Source organism: Patella vulgata, chromosome 6 (assembly GCF_932274485.2).
Source record: "Patella vulgata chromosome 6, xgPatVulg1.2, whole genome shotgun sequence".
NCBI classification, from domain to species: domain Eukaryota; kingdom Metazoa; phylum Mollusca; class Gastropoda; family Patellidae; genus Patella; species Patella vulgata.
In genome coordinates this window covers 60,751,084-60,768,463 of record NC_065884.2, presented here as the reverse complement: position 1 = coordinate 60,768,463, position 17,380 = coordinate 60,751,084, and the positions used below count along the sequence as shown (strand labels likewise).

Sequence of the window (17,380 nt, the reverse complement as noted above, 5' to 3'; positions counted from 1 at the left end):
AGTGTAACTGCTTACAAAATCAATAGATCGGAATATCTAGTACAACAACAGGAAGTACCTACCCTAGTAACTACAAATTGGTCCTAACTCAAATTTAATAAAAAAAAAAATAGTGAGTTACTAGGTTTTGACTTTTGACGGGAGAAATTAAACAGTAAATGATGAGATATGCAACACACTAAACATATTTAATTATTATAACGAATCAACGTTATAACGTACTCATATTTAAGTAGAACTGTAAATCTGAACGTAAATGAAATGAAATGAAATGAAATGGGGTTTAACGTCCTACTGTTCTGCTCCTAACCTGGGCTAATGAAGACGGGCATACGCCATACAGTGTGCTATGAGGGAAATTTTGCCCGGACAGCGGCACTACGGCCTACTCTTATATCGAATTCCAACTGCCAAGGGATCTTTTACGTGCACGCCAATGTGTACACGGGACCTCGGTTTTTCGTCCCATCCGAACGACTAGACAGCTTTCCTTGTCAGCCCCTCCGTCCTGCATCACTGACAAGGGAGAACCACGCCGGAAAATCTGGATGAACTTTCTCGGCCAATGCAGGGATCGAACACCCGACCTCCAGGCTAGCGAGCTAGCGCCTTACCCACTTAGCCACGTGATCCCCAAATCTGAACGTAGGGGAAGGCATAATTAGTAATTAACTAGCAGGATACCCAGCTGCGCCGGGAGCCATATTCACACGGGGCCAAGTTCGCCAGGAGGCCAAGTTCGACCAGGGCCCAAATTCGCCCGGGGCCTAAATTCGTCCGAGGCCCAAATTCGATGGCCTAAAACATTCATGGTGTCATGCTGGTTAATTTGATACCATGTGGGAGCAGAGAGCGGCGACGATGCGTTATTCGCCAGTGGCCAATTCGCCCGGGGCCCAAATTCACCCAGGTTCCAAATTCGCCCGGGGCCCAAATTCAATAGCCTAAAACATTCATGGGGTCATCCTGGTTAATTTGATACCACGTGAGGGTGCAATGGAGAGCGACGACGAAGCGTTATTCGGCGGTGGTCCAGTCCCAGTTGGCCCGGTGCCCAAATTCGATGGCCCAAAAAATTCACAGTGTCATGCTGGTTAATTTGATACCACATATTTGATACCATTTATATAGAAGATAGTTAGATGGATATTATATCCCAGAGCAGCCCAGATGGTAATTTGCACCCCCTAACACCGGACGCGACTTGGTAATTTAAATTACATCAAAATAAAATCTTACGACCTCCCAGAATGTTGTGCTAGGATAAATAGAAGATAAACTATAACTATGCATTTATAAATATTTTTTAACGATTGATTTCAGATTCGCAAAACTGCTAGTGTTGGTCATTCCGATCCGACTAAGATGTCATCAGTATTAAATAATAAAAGAACGGCGATTACGTCCGTTACGTTAGTGGTATCACTGGTCTACGTTTTAACATACGGTCCATTTTTGGTAAGATCATATTTGTTTATTTAATGTGCTCCCAGTAAATTTAGCCGCACTCTCACTCATTACCTGATTGACAATATTTCAGCGTGATTTCCCCATATTAGTATGGTGCATGATGTAGGCCCTGGCAAGGAACAGTGTCTAGTCGTTCGGATGGGACGCATGTTCCTGAAGCAACGACTGTGAGTTATACTACATCTGGACGTTGTTAGATTACTTTATAATTCCCGAACTTATAGCTACGTTATCTGTAGAAACGTGAACAGTAGCGTCCAATCGAGGTTGTGACATATCGACCTCCACGCCGTTCACGGAAACCTTGACATTGAACGAACCTTGAACTTTGCAATTCGATTATCACAGGTAAAACATTTTAGCTGGAAAGCGCGAGACTTGGTATTCGCGATGATCGAGGTATCTGATAGGCTCACAAGCTGCGTGATTACCCAATCGAAATTATTTCCGAAATATGCACGGTATTACGTGAAGGCCTTGATAATATGTACGTAGTTAAAGCGAGATCAAACCTTCGATTGAAGATGGATGGAACGAAACACCGGAGCCCGGTGAACACCGAGGTTGACGTGAAAATAAAACAACCCCCGACAACTGGTATTCTACAAAAAGTAAACCGGTCGAACTATTCATCACAGAAATGAAATGGGGTTTAACGTCCTACTGTTCTACTCCAGCTGGGCTAATGAAGACGCAATACAGTGAACTATGAGGGACATTTTGCCCAGACAGCGGCGCTATGGCCTGCTCTTATATCGCATTTCAACTGCCAAGGGGTCTTTTACGTGCACGCTTACGTGTATACAGAACATGGGTTTTTTGTCCCACCGAACGATTGTCCCTTTTACCAGCCCCTATATCCTGCATCATTGATAAGGGGGACCAAGACTGAAAATCACGATGAACTCGGTGAAAAGAACTGGAATGGGGTTTAGGCATTAACAGAACACAGCTCTATGAATAAATGTTTCATAACTGTCATCTTTTTACATTCGTCTGGAGATCATTTCTTAGTAAAACACATACTCTTTCGTCGAAAACTCTGAAGAGGACGTATGTGTGTTACAAAGCAATGGGGAGTCACGGTGGCTAAGTTATTATTGTGCTGGCGAACTAACCAGAAGGCCCCGGTTCGATCCCGGCGTTCCTCGACATTTTCCAGCGAGCTTTAAGACAGATGGTCGGGTAAGAGTCTAGTCGATCGGACGGTCCAACAAACACGTTCCCGTGTACACGTTGGTGTGCATGTCAGTAGTGTAAGGGCGAATTTTTTAAGGGCCGAAAGCCTAGATTCCGTGAACGAAAAGACTGAATCAATTTCCCTCATAGCATACATGCCCGTCTCCATTATCCCAGTTTGTGCTTAACAGTAGGATGATGACCCATATTTCAGATGATTTATGTCTTTGTAACACACATACGTTCTTATCTCAAAAGTGAGTAAGACGCTGGCTCGCTGGCTTGGAGATCGCGGGTTCGTTCCCGGTGTTGGCCGAGAAAGTTCATCGGGATTTCCCTGCGTTGTTTCCCATTGTCATTGTTGAAAGACGGAGTGCCCGACAAGGACAGCTATCTAGTCGTTATGATGGAACGAAAAGGCGAGATCCCGTGTAACATTAGATAGCAAACCTTAATCTCTCAACCCTCCGTGTTTCGAGATAAGAGATGAGGCCATTGTCTTCAATGTAGCACATGCTGGAGCGATTCGCACCCGGCATTTGTTAACAAAATTGACAATATTTTTAATCAAAACAACGATTGGTTATTGTTATTTATAATATTTCTGCCACACCCATCTACAATTAAGCATATAATCCTACCTGAAACGGGTACAAATCCCCTCTTTTTAAATCAAAGCAACAGTAGATTGCTTTTTCCGACATTTTAAATTTACATCTGTACACACATAAAGGCGGGGCGTCGTGTGCAATAGCCAATCAAAGTACCCATCTGATCAGAGTTGCGCAGTAGGTATTATGGCGTAATTATGAACGTCCGAATCAATTTTGATAAAAACAACGCTTGATTTACTTTAATGTAAATATTTGCTGATAAATAAATGTTGTTTCGGTAGATTGGACTGCGTATGTGTAATAATTACTAATAGTATAAAATTAACTTATTTTTAAGATGGTACATACATTAATAAAGAAATTGGGTTTGCCACTTGGAACTAAAGGCATCCAATCGTAGCTAATAACTAGCACATCAGTATATCTCAGCGTTCTTATTTACGTGCTCGTAGCTAGTGTAACATTGGCGTGCACGTAAAAGATCCCTTGGCAGTTGGAATTGGATATAAGAGTAAGCCGTAGCGCTGCTATCCGGGCAAAATTTACTTCACAGCATACTGCATGGCGTGTGCCCATCTTCATTAGCTCAGTCCGGACAGAACAGTAGGACAGGACGGTTAAATCCCATTTCATTTTTCTCGTAAACATTGTAGCACAAGTATGCGTGCTACAAAATACATGGTCCCTGTCTGAAGGAAGGCACGGACGTCACACTAATAAAACAAAAATTACTGATCTACGTCCAGAACAGAGCGAGAGAAATAGAGAAGTTGGGTTTAACGTCCACTCGACATAAACCAGGTCATTTCGGGATTAACATATGGTTCAAATTTATTTCAATTATTCGCTTGTGTGTAGGGGTCTGCAGCTACGGGGAAACCAGAGAAAACCTACGAGGCTGGACGGCAATCCTAGCCCTTGTCGTGTGCAAGCGGGAAATCGAAACCACAAACCTAATAATCTAACGCGCACGCTGTAAACCATTAAGCCATCAGAACAAAACGAAAGTTTGATTAAATTTACTCCTTTTTAACGCATGAAATTTATTACACAATTATAATTTTTATTTCAGAGTCGAGTATTATATGACGTCATCTACAACATAAAAAGTCAAGATCGCTTGGATCATTCCATTACAATGGCACTGTTGTTTTTAAGTCCTTTGTTAAATCCTATCATGTATGTTTTATTCAACAAAAAACATAGAGCCTGCTTAATGGGTTTGATCAAATCTATGTGTGCGAAAATTACATGCCGGAAGTCGATACAAGAGAACAGTATAACAGAGAACGACGGGAAGGAGGAATCACGAGGCCAAGTTTGACCAATGTCGTGTCAGATAAGGAGATCGTGGGGTTTTTTGGGGGTTTTTTATAAGCAATATTTTTATTCAGGATGTCTGAATGGGATTGGGGAACAGGCTTAGCCTATGTAAAACCCCTCTCCCTGTGCACGTGGGGTTGATACAACCAGACAAAATTAAATGTAAACAGGGCGCTGACATCTTGAATAAATTATTAAAGGAACTACAGCAAGACATTAAACCTGTGATTACTCAAATGCGAAACTAAATATCCTTAAATGGTTTCCCCGCTCCGTTTCGCTGAATTTTGGCCTTATATCAAAGATACTGCTGTCCAGACAGAGTATGCATGAGTGTGTAAATCAAGAAAACAGTGTAAAACGTGTGCCTGTAATCTTGAGCATTGCTGACTATTATAATGAGGATATACTTGTGAGAAAATTCTACAAAAAAACAGACTTTTAATCTTAACAATTGCTAACTCTTATTTTTGGAATAGACAAAGTACGAAAGTTATTTTTAATATTGGCTAGGAAAGTCCTTTGTCTTAACAACAAATTCGCATTGGTTATTTGTTTTTTTTTTGTTTAAACCCATACTTGTTATGTTATTGTTTAAAGTCCTATTATTGGTACTATTGTTCCGCGTTTTTGTTAATTTTTTTAAAGAAAAGACAACAAACTATGGAAGCCGATACACATGGAGTCAACAAGGTGCGAAGGCGAATCTAGAACCAGCGACAAATTGGCGGCTATATTAAACCTATTTAATGTTTTATTGTTTACAATTACCACTATATTTTGTAAAATAATTATTGAACATAACTTATAACAGTCCACGGCGCATACAAAAAAAGACAAACCCGCGGACAAGACACACATCACATGAGTGACCAATAATCACAAGAGTATATTTTAAATGAAGTGAGTGGATGGTGGGGGGGGGGTACATATGAATAATTGACCTGTTGAAGAAGATGTAAGATTTCTGCCAGAGGATATCAAGTGAAAAACCTAAAGTTTTAAAACGAGTTTGTGATATCAGACTATTGTTTTTAGAAGAGTTGAATTATTACAACTCTGTAAATGTTATTAATCTACGCCATGTTATTTTATTATTCATAGCCCTTCTTTCGGTTAGATCTATTTCACATGCACACCTGCAGATGTATTCAGATGTAAACAGAGATAGCACTAACCCTTAACTTAACCCTAGACCTAGTCTTAAGCCTTACCCCAATCCACAATCCTTGGCAACAATCACGTGCCCAAGTCCTGTGTACATCTCGTGATCTATGACGAAATCTGCAGGTGTGCATGTGAAATAGATCTAGACCTTTCTTCCTTTCCCGGTGTGTATTGATAGAGCACCTACGGAGGTAAGAAATTCAAGAAATGTTTCGAGGATATTTGAAGAAATCGGGTGCTACTGTGCAATGTTTTTGTTAACTGCTGTTCCACGTAGTCATTACAAGAATGCCATTTAAACCAGGCCTTTGGTGATTTATTTCCCTCACTGGATAAAGATTGGGAACAGGAGTAAGCGGCACGATATCAGAATCCCAGATAGATCATTTTTCAATATAGCCTACAAAATAATAGTCTTCACAATTTGCCTTTATTAACCCTATTTCATATCATTTCGCTTACACATGGACTTTATCACGTAACGTCGGAAATCTCCCGAATCTATCAATGAATGCCGATTGAAGCAACTGCTGTACAATTATTAAAGGGACGTCACTCCGATAGTTAATTATCAAATAAGCCACATTGTCTCTCGTCGCCATGCAATAACCTTTCACTTTATCATTTGCTTTTTATTACAAATCAACATATCATTGGCAACTTTATTTTTGACCCCAAAGTTTGGAAACTTCGAAGTGCAAAAACAGTAACTATTAGCATAAGGGTCTTTATCGGTATCGACTCGAATGACCTAGTTCGAATCTCGGAGTGAGCTGGGAAGAATCATTGGGATTTTGTAGTGGCGGGGCTGAAAGTTAAATGTGCCTAGTTGTTTAAAAGGGACGAAAAACCGAAGTTTAACAATGGACATTGGCTTGGGCGTAAAAGAAGCTCTGGTAGTTGTAATTCGAAAAAGAGAACATGCCCTCTCCTCCCCCCCCACCCCGTCTCCCATCATCTATGTTAGTCTCAAGGTATTGTGTTGACCCTTTAAACCCTTTCCATATTACACATAATTACACATATGAATTTATCTGCAACAATAGATATTAAGTAATTACATGTAATCAATAAAGACACATTACGTTTAATAAGTAAATATCAATCAATCTACAATTAATTATTAAATCAATAATATGAGTGTCCTTTAAACGATTGCCTATGAGCATAACAATCCCTCTCCACTGTCTACAGATCTGTAGTTAAAGCCGCTGATCTTCATGTGAAAGTTGAATCTCTCTATGGATATCAGTCCAAAAAAGCTCAGATCCGTTCAGTATTTACAAAGATATATTTCGCAACATTCGGCTAGGTGGTTAAGACGCTGGCTCGCTTGCCTGGGGGTCGGGTGTTCGATCCCTGCTTTGGCCGAGAAAGTTCATCTGGATTTTCCGACGTGGTTTCCCCTTGTCAGTGGTGCAGAAAGAAGGGCCTGACAAGGACAGCTGTCTAGTCCTTCGGATGAGACGAAAAACCGAGGTCCCGTGTATATATTGGAATGCACGTAAAAGACCCCCTGGTAGATGGAATTCGATATAAGAGTAGGCGACAGTGCCGCTACCCGGGCAAAATTTTCCTCATAGCACACTGTAGCCCAGTATAGGAGCAGAACAGTAGGACGTTAAACCCCATTTCATTTCATTTTTGCAACATTCGGCATCTTCTGCCTACAATATCAATCCGATTAGAACACAGACCGTATCTTGTTTCGTTTTTATAGTTCAAAAATTTGTTTTACTTGTCATTACTAAACTATACTGGATGAGTTGTTATAAAACAAGCGTTCTGGTTGATGTGGGGGGGGGGATTAGCCAATGAAACGGTCAGTTATACGGTGAGATCTTGGCGTGAGGTGCACGGAATTGTGGGTATCACACTAGAAACATCAATTTGCCCCTTACGCGATCTTCCACTACACCCGGTCAGATCTTCATGTGTTGGAGGTCATCGAAAGTATAAAACAACGAAACGAAATATAAATCTGTATTTCAATAAGATTACATACTATATAAAAAAGCAAACGGCACAGGTAAGTTTTTGATAAAATCGATTTAATCCAATTGAATCGAAGTTGGGAGATCACCTACAGGTTTATAATTTGGCTTTGGTTTGCCCGGCCAATACCGCTACGACTACACACAACCCGACAGGACTCAGCGTCTTGGGTAGTTGTAAAAAAAATCGGGTCGCGTCTTTACTTCACTTGCCTACGACGGTACCAGTCCACACAGACCCGACTCTCACAGATTATGCGTCGTGAGTTACGCCACTTCCCTCTCTCTTCTGTACAAAAATCTGCCATCTTGAATTGTCCCGGGAAAACAAGGAGCACATGACCTGCACAGTCACATGACTAAATGCTACTCTCTGATTGGCTAAACAACAGTAAGACAATTGATCTTGTCGTGTGAGTGTCCACGCAAACACGATGGGTTACGACTGCATCCAACTGCATCCGACTACGACTGAACATGCTCAGTCGGGCCGACGGGCCACGACGCGACGGAAATCGATTGAATCGTGGTCGTGGGATTGTAAAACACTGCACTGATTATCTGAGACAAGACGTTGCGTTGGGTAGAGTCTGGGCAAGTCGTGGCGGTGTGGGCCGGACTTTAACGATTCAATATGCAAGATTTAGATAAAATAAAAGCTGACCGTTCTTGCTATAATAGATAACGAAAAATGAATATATTGAACAGTTCGTTCGAATTACTGTATTCTGATCGAATTATCAGTGTTTGAAGTTTTCATAAGATTGTTTATTAACGTAGCAAGTGTTTGCCAAACCATTTTAAAATTACATTATTAAATTGCATCTCGGCTATCCAATTGTCTAGAGAGTTGATTGTAAGTGTCTAAATAATAGTTTATAAAACATTTGATACAAAAAAGAAATACATGCACAGACAGATTAAGCTCTTAAGATAATGCATCTTTACTTCAATGTTAAATATTCAATCTGGGTTTAGCATGGATTAAATCGTGAAATATTTCATGGTACTGCCTAAAAATGAACGATCGGGATCAGCGACTTAAAGTACATTTTGTTTTTACTATTGCCAGCTAGAGGGGGGGGGGAACCATGATATATAAAATATAAACCACTCAATAATATGTGCATCTATAAATAGAATCTATTCAATAGATAGTCTATAATAAATAGGAGCCTTTCTTCCAAGTTAGAACCACCACCTCTCTCTCCGCTTTGTAGCCTATACCGGACGCAACGGCAGTGAAGATAGACGTTATACTGGCCAGTAACATCAGGGAGATGGGCAATAAGTTGTAGCTTAATGAGTCTTGAATCCTCATTAATTGATACGCCGCTGATATTTGACTGAATTTCGCGATAAAGACGAACGAAACAATAAAACTTAAGAAACCTGAAATAAATCAAAGAGCATAATCAATAAAAAATAATATGTACAATGATCGACTAATAATTCATAGGTTTAACGTTCACTTGACAAGGTCATTTCGGGACTAACATAATATGGTTCAAATTTATTTCAATAATTCGCTTGCGCAAAAGGGATCTCTAGCTATAGGGACGGGGGAGGAGGTGAAAATCCACGAGGTTGGACAGGTGACTCTACTTGCCTTGTCATGTACAAGCGGGGAATTGAAAGCACTCCACTTGACTCAATGACAGACCTTATGATCCAACGCGCCTGTGTCGAACCATTCGGCCACACACACACACACCCATGACACCTAGGGGATACTCGATTGAACGTTCTGGAATTACATTCTTTCAATTCCGAAAATAGTGTCAATCGAGTGAAAAGGAGAATTTCTGAGTACAGCGCATGTACCGACTGCCTAAAAAATATCTCAACCAATCATGGCAGCTGAAACATATTTGTTACTTAAAATACGTTACGATTCTAATTGCGATCATCGCGAATACCAAATCTCGCGCTTTTCAGCTAAAATGTCTACCTGTCATAATCGGGTTGCAAAGTTCAAGGTTCGTTAAATGTCAAGGTTTCCATGGAGTTCGCCATGTTTGATTTCAGTCTGATTGAACGCTACTGTTCACGTGTTTGCTGTAAAGGAAGATGACGTAGCTATAAGTTCGGGAATTGAAATGGTGCCCAGGCAAATGTATGGCGTATGTCCGTCTTCATTAGCTCGGATGGTGCAGAAAAGTAAGATGTTAAACCCCATTTTATTTGAGCGGTGTCCACTTTAATTTTCTATAAGGTATACTTACCCCCAGTTGCAAACATAACTAAGGCCATAATATGAAATAGTTCCGTTTGCCATCTCATATTAAGTAATTGGGATATTATTCCTCCTATTACGGAAAACAAACCAAAACAACTTAGTATACGTCCAGCCATTAGCCACCCTGGAATATGAATACCATATAACGATCAAAACTTAAAGATGGGTTCCCATAAAAGTATTTATCGGATGGTTATTTCCAATAAAAGTATGGCAATTTTGGTATATATGGAAAGTAGAGATATCCAATCTTACTAGAAAAATACTGGATTCCACGAAAAACACTCACGGAGCGTATACAGGACAAAATTGTAAGGGTTCCCCTAATCGACAGCCCGACGATTAGGAATTTCTGCACTCGTGATGTCAAAGGTCACACACGAACATTGAGCGCTTGATTTACAAGTTGATAAACTTTATGAAGAGTTAGACGTACAACACTTTCTGAGATAAAAATGACGGAAAAGACGCGGGTAGTGGATAATCCGAGAATTTAATTAGGATTCGATATTTGTAATAAATAGTAAGCGATTAAAGACAACATCGTCTTATGTATGCAATGAATTCTCCTCTGACTTCCAAGAGAGGTAAGTCACGTGACGTAAACATGACCGGGTTTGATCAGATTTTTATAGCAGGGCATTCCTTCGCAATTACAATGTTTGAGAAGGATTTGAAGCAAAATTATGACAAATTAATTAGTTTGAATATGTTTTTAGTCCATATATACCATTAAATCACCCAGTTTTTACGCGGGAATGTATCTTTAAAGTTAAAAATATTAGACTCTACATGCTTTAAGTTAATATCTATTTTTGTCAGAACGAGAAGAGCTTTCATGCGGGTTATTTGCCCTTGAATTATATGGATATAACATAAAAGAAATGAGGCACTTAAGGAGCTCCGTAGGGTATGAAGGTCGTGGAACGCTGAAAATAGATAGGCTTTAACATGTTGTGACCCCAATGCTTGACACCAAATTTGGAAATAAAAAACACTAAAAAAAACTGTATTGCGGTCACAAATTGTTGACTGGCGAAATTTGCAGACAGGGGCGACAACATTATACGCCTTCACTAAAACAAGGTCGAATTTGACAAAAATATTTCATCGAAATAATTATATCAGAGAGGAGTCGTGCACCTAAAGGGCTCCATAGTATAACGTTAAACCAACAAGGGTTTTGTCTTGAGTTGTATTAAATTGATTCTGATTAATGGTGTATTAAAGGGTGGACGGCTCTATTTTTGGAACCTTGAAATAGACAAAAAAAAAGGTTTTAAAAACACATATTATAGTAATATGAATGTACGTAACGTGATTAATATTCAGTTTTTGAAAAAAAAAAATATTATAATTTCTAATCAATTATTCAATTAAATACGTGAACAGTTCAAATTGAACGGCAGTCGTTTACGTCTCCTTAGTCTATTCTACACGTTTTTATTATTATTATTATTATATTGTCGTTAGTGAATCAGCCTTTACTAATTACTTCCTCATTGTGTTGTAGGGTGTTTATATTTGTTTATTACAAAATGACACCCGAATCCATATAATACACGACTCGTGTACTGCGAATGTTAATTGTGTCTTAAGTATTGGATATTAGGATCCTATATTTTCATGACAAGATAATATCGTCACTATTGATTGGAATTGACCATGATTGAATTCTATTTTGTGTTTTTAATTTCGAATATTATGGTAGGGTGACCCACCATAAATAAATATCTCCAAATATCTCGACAATTACGCCACAATATTTATATATATGCCAAGCCTCAAATCAGTTTCACACAATTATAGTCACGAAATAAACGATCATGTTGTACTTAATAAGCTATGACCATTAATCATCTATAAATAATAGACTGAAAACTGGTTCCAAGTTGCGTCCATAACATCCAGACACTTTTGAGTAAAAGATAGGTTACGTGCCCTTGTTTTGAAATTAGTCTCGCTTAACCAGTCTATCGACCATTCTACGTCTGATTGACAGGTCGGGATAATCAAGACTACTTTTTTACGAAACATAACAGAAAGCTAGAACAAGAAATTGAATTTAGAAATAAGCACTTTAGACAACTCAACAATTGTTTTAAGAAACTTGTAAAAGTAAAATGAAACTACTGCTAGTATCATGTTCCTGCTAAAGAAAGTGATTCAGAGATAGTATTTGTACTAAACCAAAAGATGCCGCTCTTAACGGTACAGTTAATGATAAAGCAATTTAAAAAATAAAACAAACATAATTACTAAAGCTGCTGTAATAACCAAGACGCTAAATTTTACTGCTATTCAAAAGCGTCAACAATAGATTTTTTACGGCTGTAATAGTTGATATATTTGTAGAGAATTGCACGTGCCATGGCTATTTATCGACTCAAAGCGAGTGCGGGGTAGTCAGAAATCACTTCGAGACACGCAACTGAAGCGTGCACATTTAGCCGTGTCGAGACCAACTTTCTGTAAAGTGCGCGGGTCACCCTAATTATGGAAAATATTGAGTTAGAGATTTAGCTCCTTTAATATTTTGGGAGCCACGGTGGCTAAGTGGGTAAGACGCTGGCTCGCTAGCCCGGAGGTCGGGTGTTCGATCCCTGCATTGGCCGAGAAAGTTCATCCCGATTTTCCGACGTGGTTTCCCCTTGTCAATGGTGCAGAACAGAGGGCCTGACAAGGACAGCTGTCTAGTCCTTCGGATGATACGAAAAACCGAGGTCCCGTGTATACACTGGAATGCACGTAAAAGATCCCTTGGCAGTTGGAATTCGATATAAGAGTAGGCGATAGTGCAGCTGCCCGGGCAAAATTTCCCTCATAGCACGCTGTATGGCGTATGTCCGTCTTCGTTAGCCCAGTATATGAGCAGAACAGTAGGACGTTAAACCCCATTTCATTTCATTTCCTTTAATATTTATTTGTTCTTACCTGGTTCGGAGTAATAGTCTACAGGAACAACTACAGCAGAATAACATACATCGTCGATACAATAAACTGCACCGAATAATGGGACGGTGTAATCTGATTTGTCAACCGATTTCCACCAATGGGGGTAGAAGATTCCAACTGTTAAAAGAAGAAATGCGACGCTTCCAGCAACCAGAACGACAATCTGAGAAACACTGAGTGCCATAATTATACAAAACAAAACTGAAAATTGGAAAATAGTAGAATATCATTCGGAATTATTTTGTAGTAGTATAAAGATCTTTATACGTTTGGGGGGTTGTTAGATGGCCAAATGGTTCTCGGAATTATTTTGTAGTAGTATATAAAGGTTTTTACGTTTAGGGGTTGGATGGCCAAATGGTACGCGTGAGCGTTGTATCATAAGGTCTGTCATTGAGTCAACTGGCGTGTTTCCGATTCCCCGGTGGTATGTGACAAGGAGTAGGGTGCCTATCCAACCTCGTTGATTTTCTCACGTCCTCCCACTGCTAAAGACCCATACACGAAAAGCGAATTATTGAAATAAAATTGAACCATATGTTTGTGGACGTGTCGAGTGGACGTTAAATCATATCTCTCCCCCCCCCCTCTCTCTCTCGTGTTAGTAGTACATTATGAATGTACATTTATGTACGGTTTAGAAGGACATGCGTATATACTGTACACCTTTATATACGTTTTTAGAAGTACATGTGCTTGTATACATTTAATACGTTTTTACTAGTACTTGCATAGACAATTTATATATGTTACGCAGTACATGTATATACAGATGGTTTAGTACTGCATGTATATACCGTTATATTCAGATATCAGATATATTTACGTACTTAGTGGTATATATGAATTAGTCCATAGTGGCCCACGGGGGAGTATCGCAACCCGAGAGGAGAATTTATTTTGCGTAGCTTTCGAATATGGGTAGTGATCAGTCCTTTAAGTGATCTTTTCCGATTCAAAACATTAATATTATATAATTAAGAGTTTGTAGAAACGCCCGACCAACAGTACGCAAAATAATAAGTAATATAATATAAGAAATGCTTAAAATTGAACAAGAAATTCATAATATACTTACATGTACAGTTACCAGTATTAATTCGACAATAGTAATGATATTAATTTATTTCATAGACTCATAATTAACTATATCATGTTCAGTCAGGACTTCCTCTCTTTATCGTAAGTTAAGACCCGCCTTATGACATCACCGGAAGTAAACTATGTGGCACACTATCAGCAACATTGCTGTGTGGCGGAAACAGATCAAGTAGTAAACCTGTACACGTTGAAATATTACAGCTATCAATATACATATTATGGTAACACTACCAGAGAGAGGGAGAGAGAGCATTTTGTTACTTACATATCTTTATTTCAATAAACCGGAGATAACACGCGTTGTTAATCAGGCATTCTATTTGTTTGTAAGAGCATGGAATATGGACCATGATACACAGGGATCATGAAAACTGGGTCTGCCGACTCTCCTATTGAGGAATTGCGAACATGTCTTGGTTCTCTTAATATGCTCGCTCTTAACAACTGTCTCCGACGCATTCGATGTAATGTGACCACCTCAAATATTGTAGTCCAAGTAACTTCTATGGGTTTATTAAACACAGATAATACAACTATATATTTACAAGTAAAGAAAAAGATGCGATCTGTTCTAAATCATAACTCTAATTGAATTCAATGCGTACGAATCCAATTTACAATTAAACAAAAATATACCGTCTTCATTACCCCAGTTCGGGGCAGAACATTAGGACGTTAAACCCCATTTCATTTCATTTCTACAAAAATATATAAATTTAAACAATTATGACACATTGACAATTTTAGAATATAAATAGCCATGCAAAGTGTGGACCTACACGGGTAAATCTATTTGTTAAGGCCAGCTCAATTTTTGTCAAGGTCGCTGAAATTTAAATAAGGTTAGGGCACGAGATTGTAGGTTAAGGTTAGGGCACGAGATTGTAGGTTAAAGTTAGGGAAAGCATTCGGGGGTATGTCCAGGGTGAGGGTTGGAATTACCGCTAGCCCTGTTTACATCTCGTGACCTATGACGAAAAACTGAGCTGGCCTTATCATTTAGCATAAACCAGACATACACCCACATAACATCAATGTCTCAACAACAGCTTATCCAAAAGGAAAATTTGATATTTGATATAGTGTGTGTGTGGAGGGTAGGGAGGGGGTGTAACCCTATCACTGACAGTCGCAGAATACTGAATATTAACAGGGTTCGTACGCTAAAGGTCTCACTGCTTCACACCAAATTTCAAAAGAATCTGTTCAAAACTAATCTTCTAGTGTGCTCACAAGGATTTCGATAAAGGGTGGGGTGCCTGTAAAAATGACCATTGGAGAACACTGAATATCAATACGGTTCGTCCTCTCGCAATGCTTTTCACAAAATTTGAAATGAATCGATTAAAAACTTCGGCATCAAGCGTGTTCCAAAGGGTTTTGGCAAAGGGGAGGGGGGTAACTCTTGACTCTTGATATTTGATTTCGGTATAAGAGTATAGGTGTCCGGACACAATTTCCCCTCATAGCACAGCTTGGCTTATATCCGAGATCATTATCCCAGTCGGTGCAGAACGATAGAACATTAAAACCCATTTCATTTGATGAAATTAATTTTTAGGTTTTCTTTTTGTTTTCTTGGCATTTGATCTACACTATGTATAGCAACATCAATCGCACTGTTATCTGTTGATCTTAACTGCCTAGTAAAATGAAAATGAGGTTTATTGTAAGCTAGACACACTCCCACTAAGTAATTTCGGGGCAATGTTGGTACATTATACGTTGATCAACGTCTGGATCTCTGAGTCTACTGGCATTGAAGTCGAGAGAGTCAGGTCTTATTAAAACAACAAATTTCACACACAGCATCAATCATTATAAGGTCACGACCCAGCATCAGTCGAATAAATAATAAGTATTAAATGGCCCAGGTTTGCCGTGAAGGGTTGATTAAACTTGTAATTAAAACAGTGTGACAGATTTTGAAAATGAAACGAAATGAATGGGATTTAAAGTCTTACTCTTCTGCACCGACTGGACTGGGAAATTTTGCCTGGACAGCGGCACTACAGTCTACTCTTATTTTGTCAAGGGTTCTTTTACGTACGCGCCAATGTTTTGTACTATTCGAATGATTAGAAACTCTTCTCTGCCAGGCACTCCGCCCTGTGCCATAGTCGAGGCGAAACAACGCCGAAAAATCCGAGGAATCTTTTCGACCGTCACCGGGAGCGAACCCGAGCCTCCTCGGCGAAAATGTTTTACTTACTGAACCACCGCGCTGCCAAGAGAATCTGGTACATTCTAGATCCGAAAAGAATATTTTAATGTTGATTTGGAACTCGATGACGGGAAATTCTTCTTTATTGGGGTTAACATCATGCAGCACCTGACGTGATAAGACAGGCTAGCCACCAATGATAAAAGAGAGAATAATCTATGACGATAGTTCCAGATATAGATAATTAACCAAAATCCCCTTGTTTTACCTTTTACATGCCAATTTTTTACTTTGGCCGTGGAAAAATGTGTAAAATTATATTATTTGACGATCTTTATTAATAAATTTGACTGATTTTGGGACGGGCCGAAAATGAACATATCGGGCATAACCACCACTCACAGTGGCAGCTGCGCGTGTGCATATCGACGAATATTACCGAATGAGGGAAATCCCCTTGCTGAAATAAGCAGTGTACTGTAAAGATATTGGCGGCTAAAAGCTTCGGAGAATTTTTGGTAATGCCAATAGGAGACTGTTATCATAGTACATGCCAACCGGAGGTGACAGTTGGATTTTATAAATGTGTTACATACATTTGATCGAATTTCTAGGATTTAATGCCAGCGTCAATGGAGAAAATAAGTGTGATTGAATCCCCTAGCGAGCTCCGAAAAAATATCAATAGGGCTATACTAAGGTTATTATGTGAGCGTAAGCTAATACTACATGTATATATATATGTATAAAAGCCACGTGAAAAAGTTTGCAGATATTATATTTATTGTGTGTATCTATTGAAGAAATAGTCATGCGATTTAATACAACTATAGTATAAGCCTATCTAGGTCTTCCGTATACATGCTATTTATAGACTAGCGAATAAATCCGTGTACCCTGAACACCACACGACAGTTTTATATTATATTGCGCTGTTTGATCTCTACAGCTATTGTCCAGGTAGGCTAACATGTTTAACATTTGTTAATAGCTAACCTTATTTAACCATTTGGGGTGTAAAGGATTCGATATCATTAAATACTAGCCGGTGTAAAATCGAATCTCAATTTAGGTTAAATTTTAATCATGGATCGTATATAATATGACGTAACAGTCTAAAGCTACCGGTATGTTGACGATGGCGACACGGTTTAATAACAAGCTCAATCAGATA

General features: G+C 39.1%; 1 protein-coding gene and 1 long non-coding RNA gene across 4 annotated transcripts in view; one reads left to right on the top strand and one right to left on the bottom strand.

The window, feature by feature from the left end:
* LOC126824517 (cannabinoid receptor type 1A) overlaps nucleotides 1-5,049 on the top strand; it is a 39,348-nt gene extending 34,299 nt beyond the window's left edge. For all 3 annotated transcript variants that reach the window (XM_050553759.2, XM_050553763.2, XM_050553760.2), the window contains exons 4-5: nucleotides 1,324-1,458; nucleotides 4,336-5,049. In XM_050553759.2, coding sequence (XP_050409716.1) covers nucleotides 1,324-1,458; nucleotides 4,336-4,587 — 387 coding nt within the window. In that variant the 3' untranslated portion in view covers nucleotides 4,588-5,049. The remainder of the gene's footprint in view (nucleotides 1-1,323; nucleotides 1,459-4,335) is intronic.
* A 2,670-nt stretch (nucleotides 5,050-7,719) lies between these two features.
* Nucleotides 7,720-14,151, bottom strand: LOC126824526 (uncharacterized). Its single transcript, XR_007681546.1, has 4 exons — nucleotides 14,020-14,151; nucleotides 12,921-13,142; nucleotides 9,973-10,110; nucleotides 7,720-9,139 (listed from the first exon to the last, which is right to left on the bottom strand). It is a non-coding gene; the product is annotated as an uncharacterized LOC126824526 (long non-coding RNA).
* Nucleotides 14,152-17,380: the final 3,229 nt, after the last annotated feature.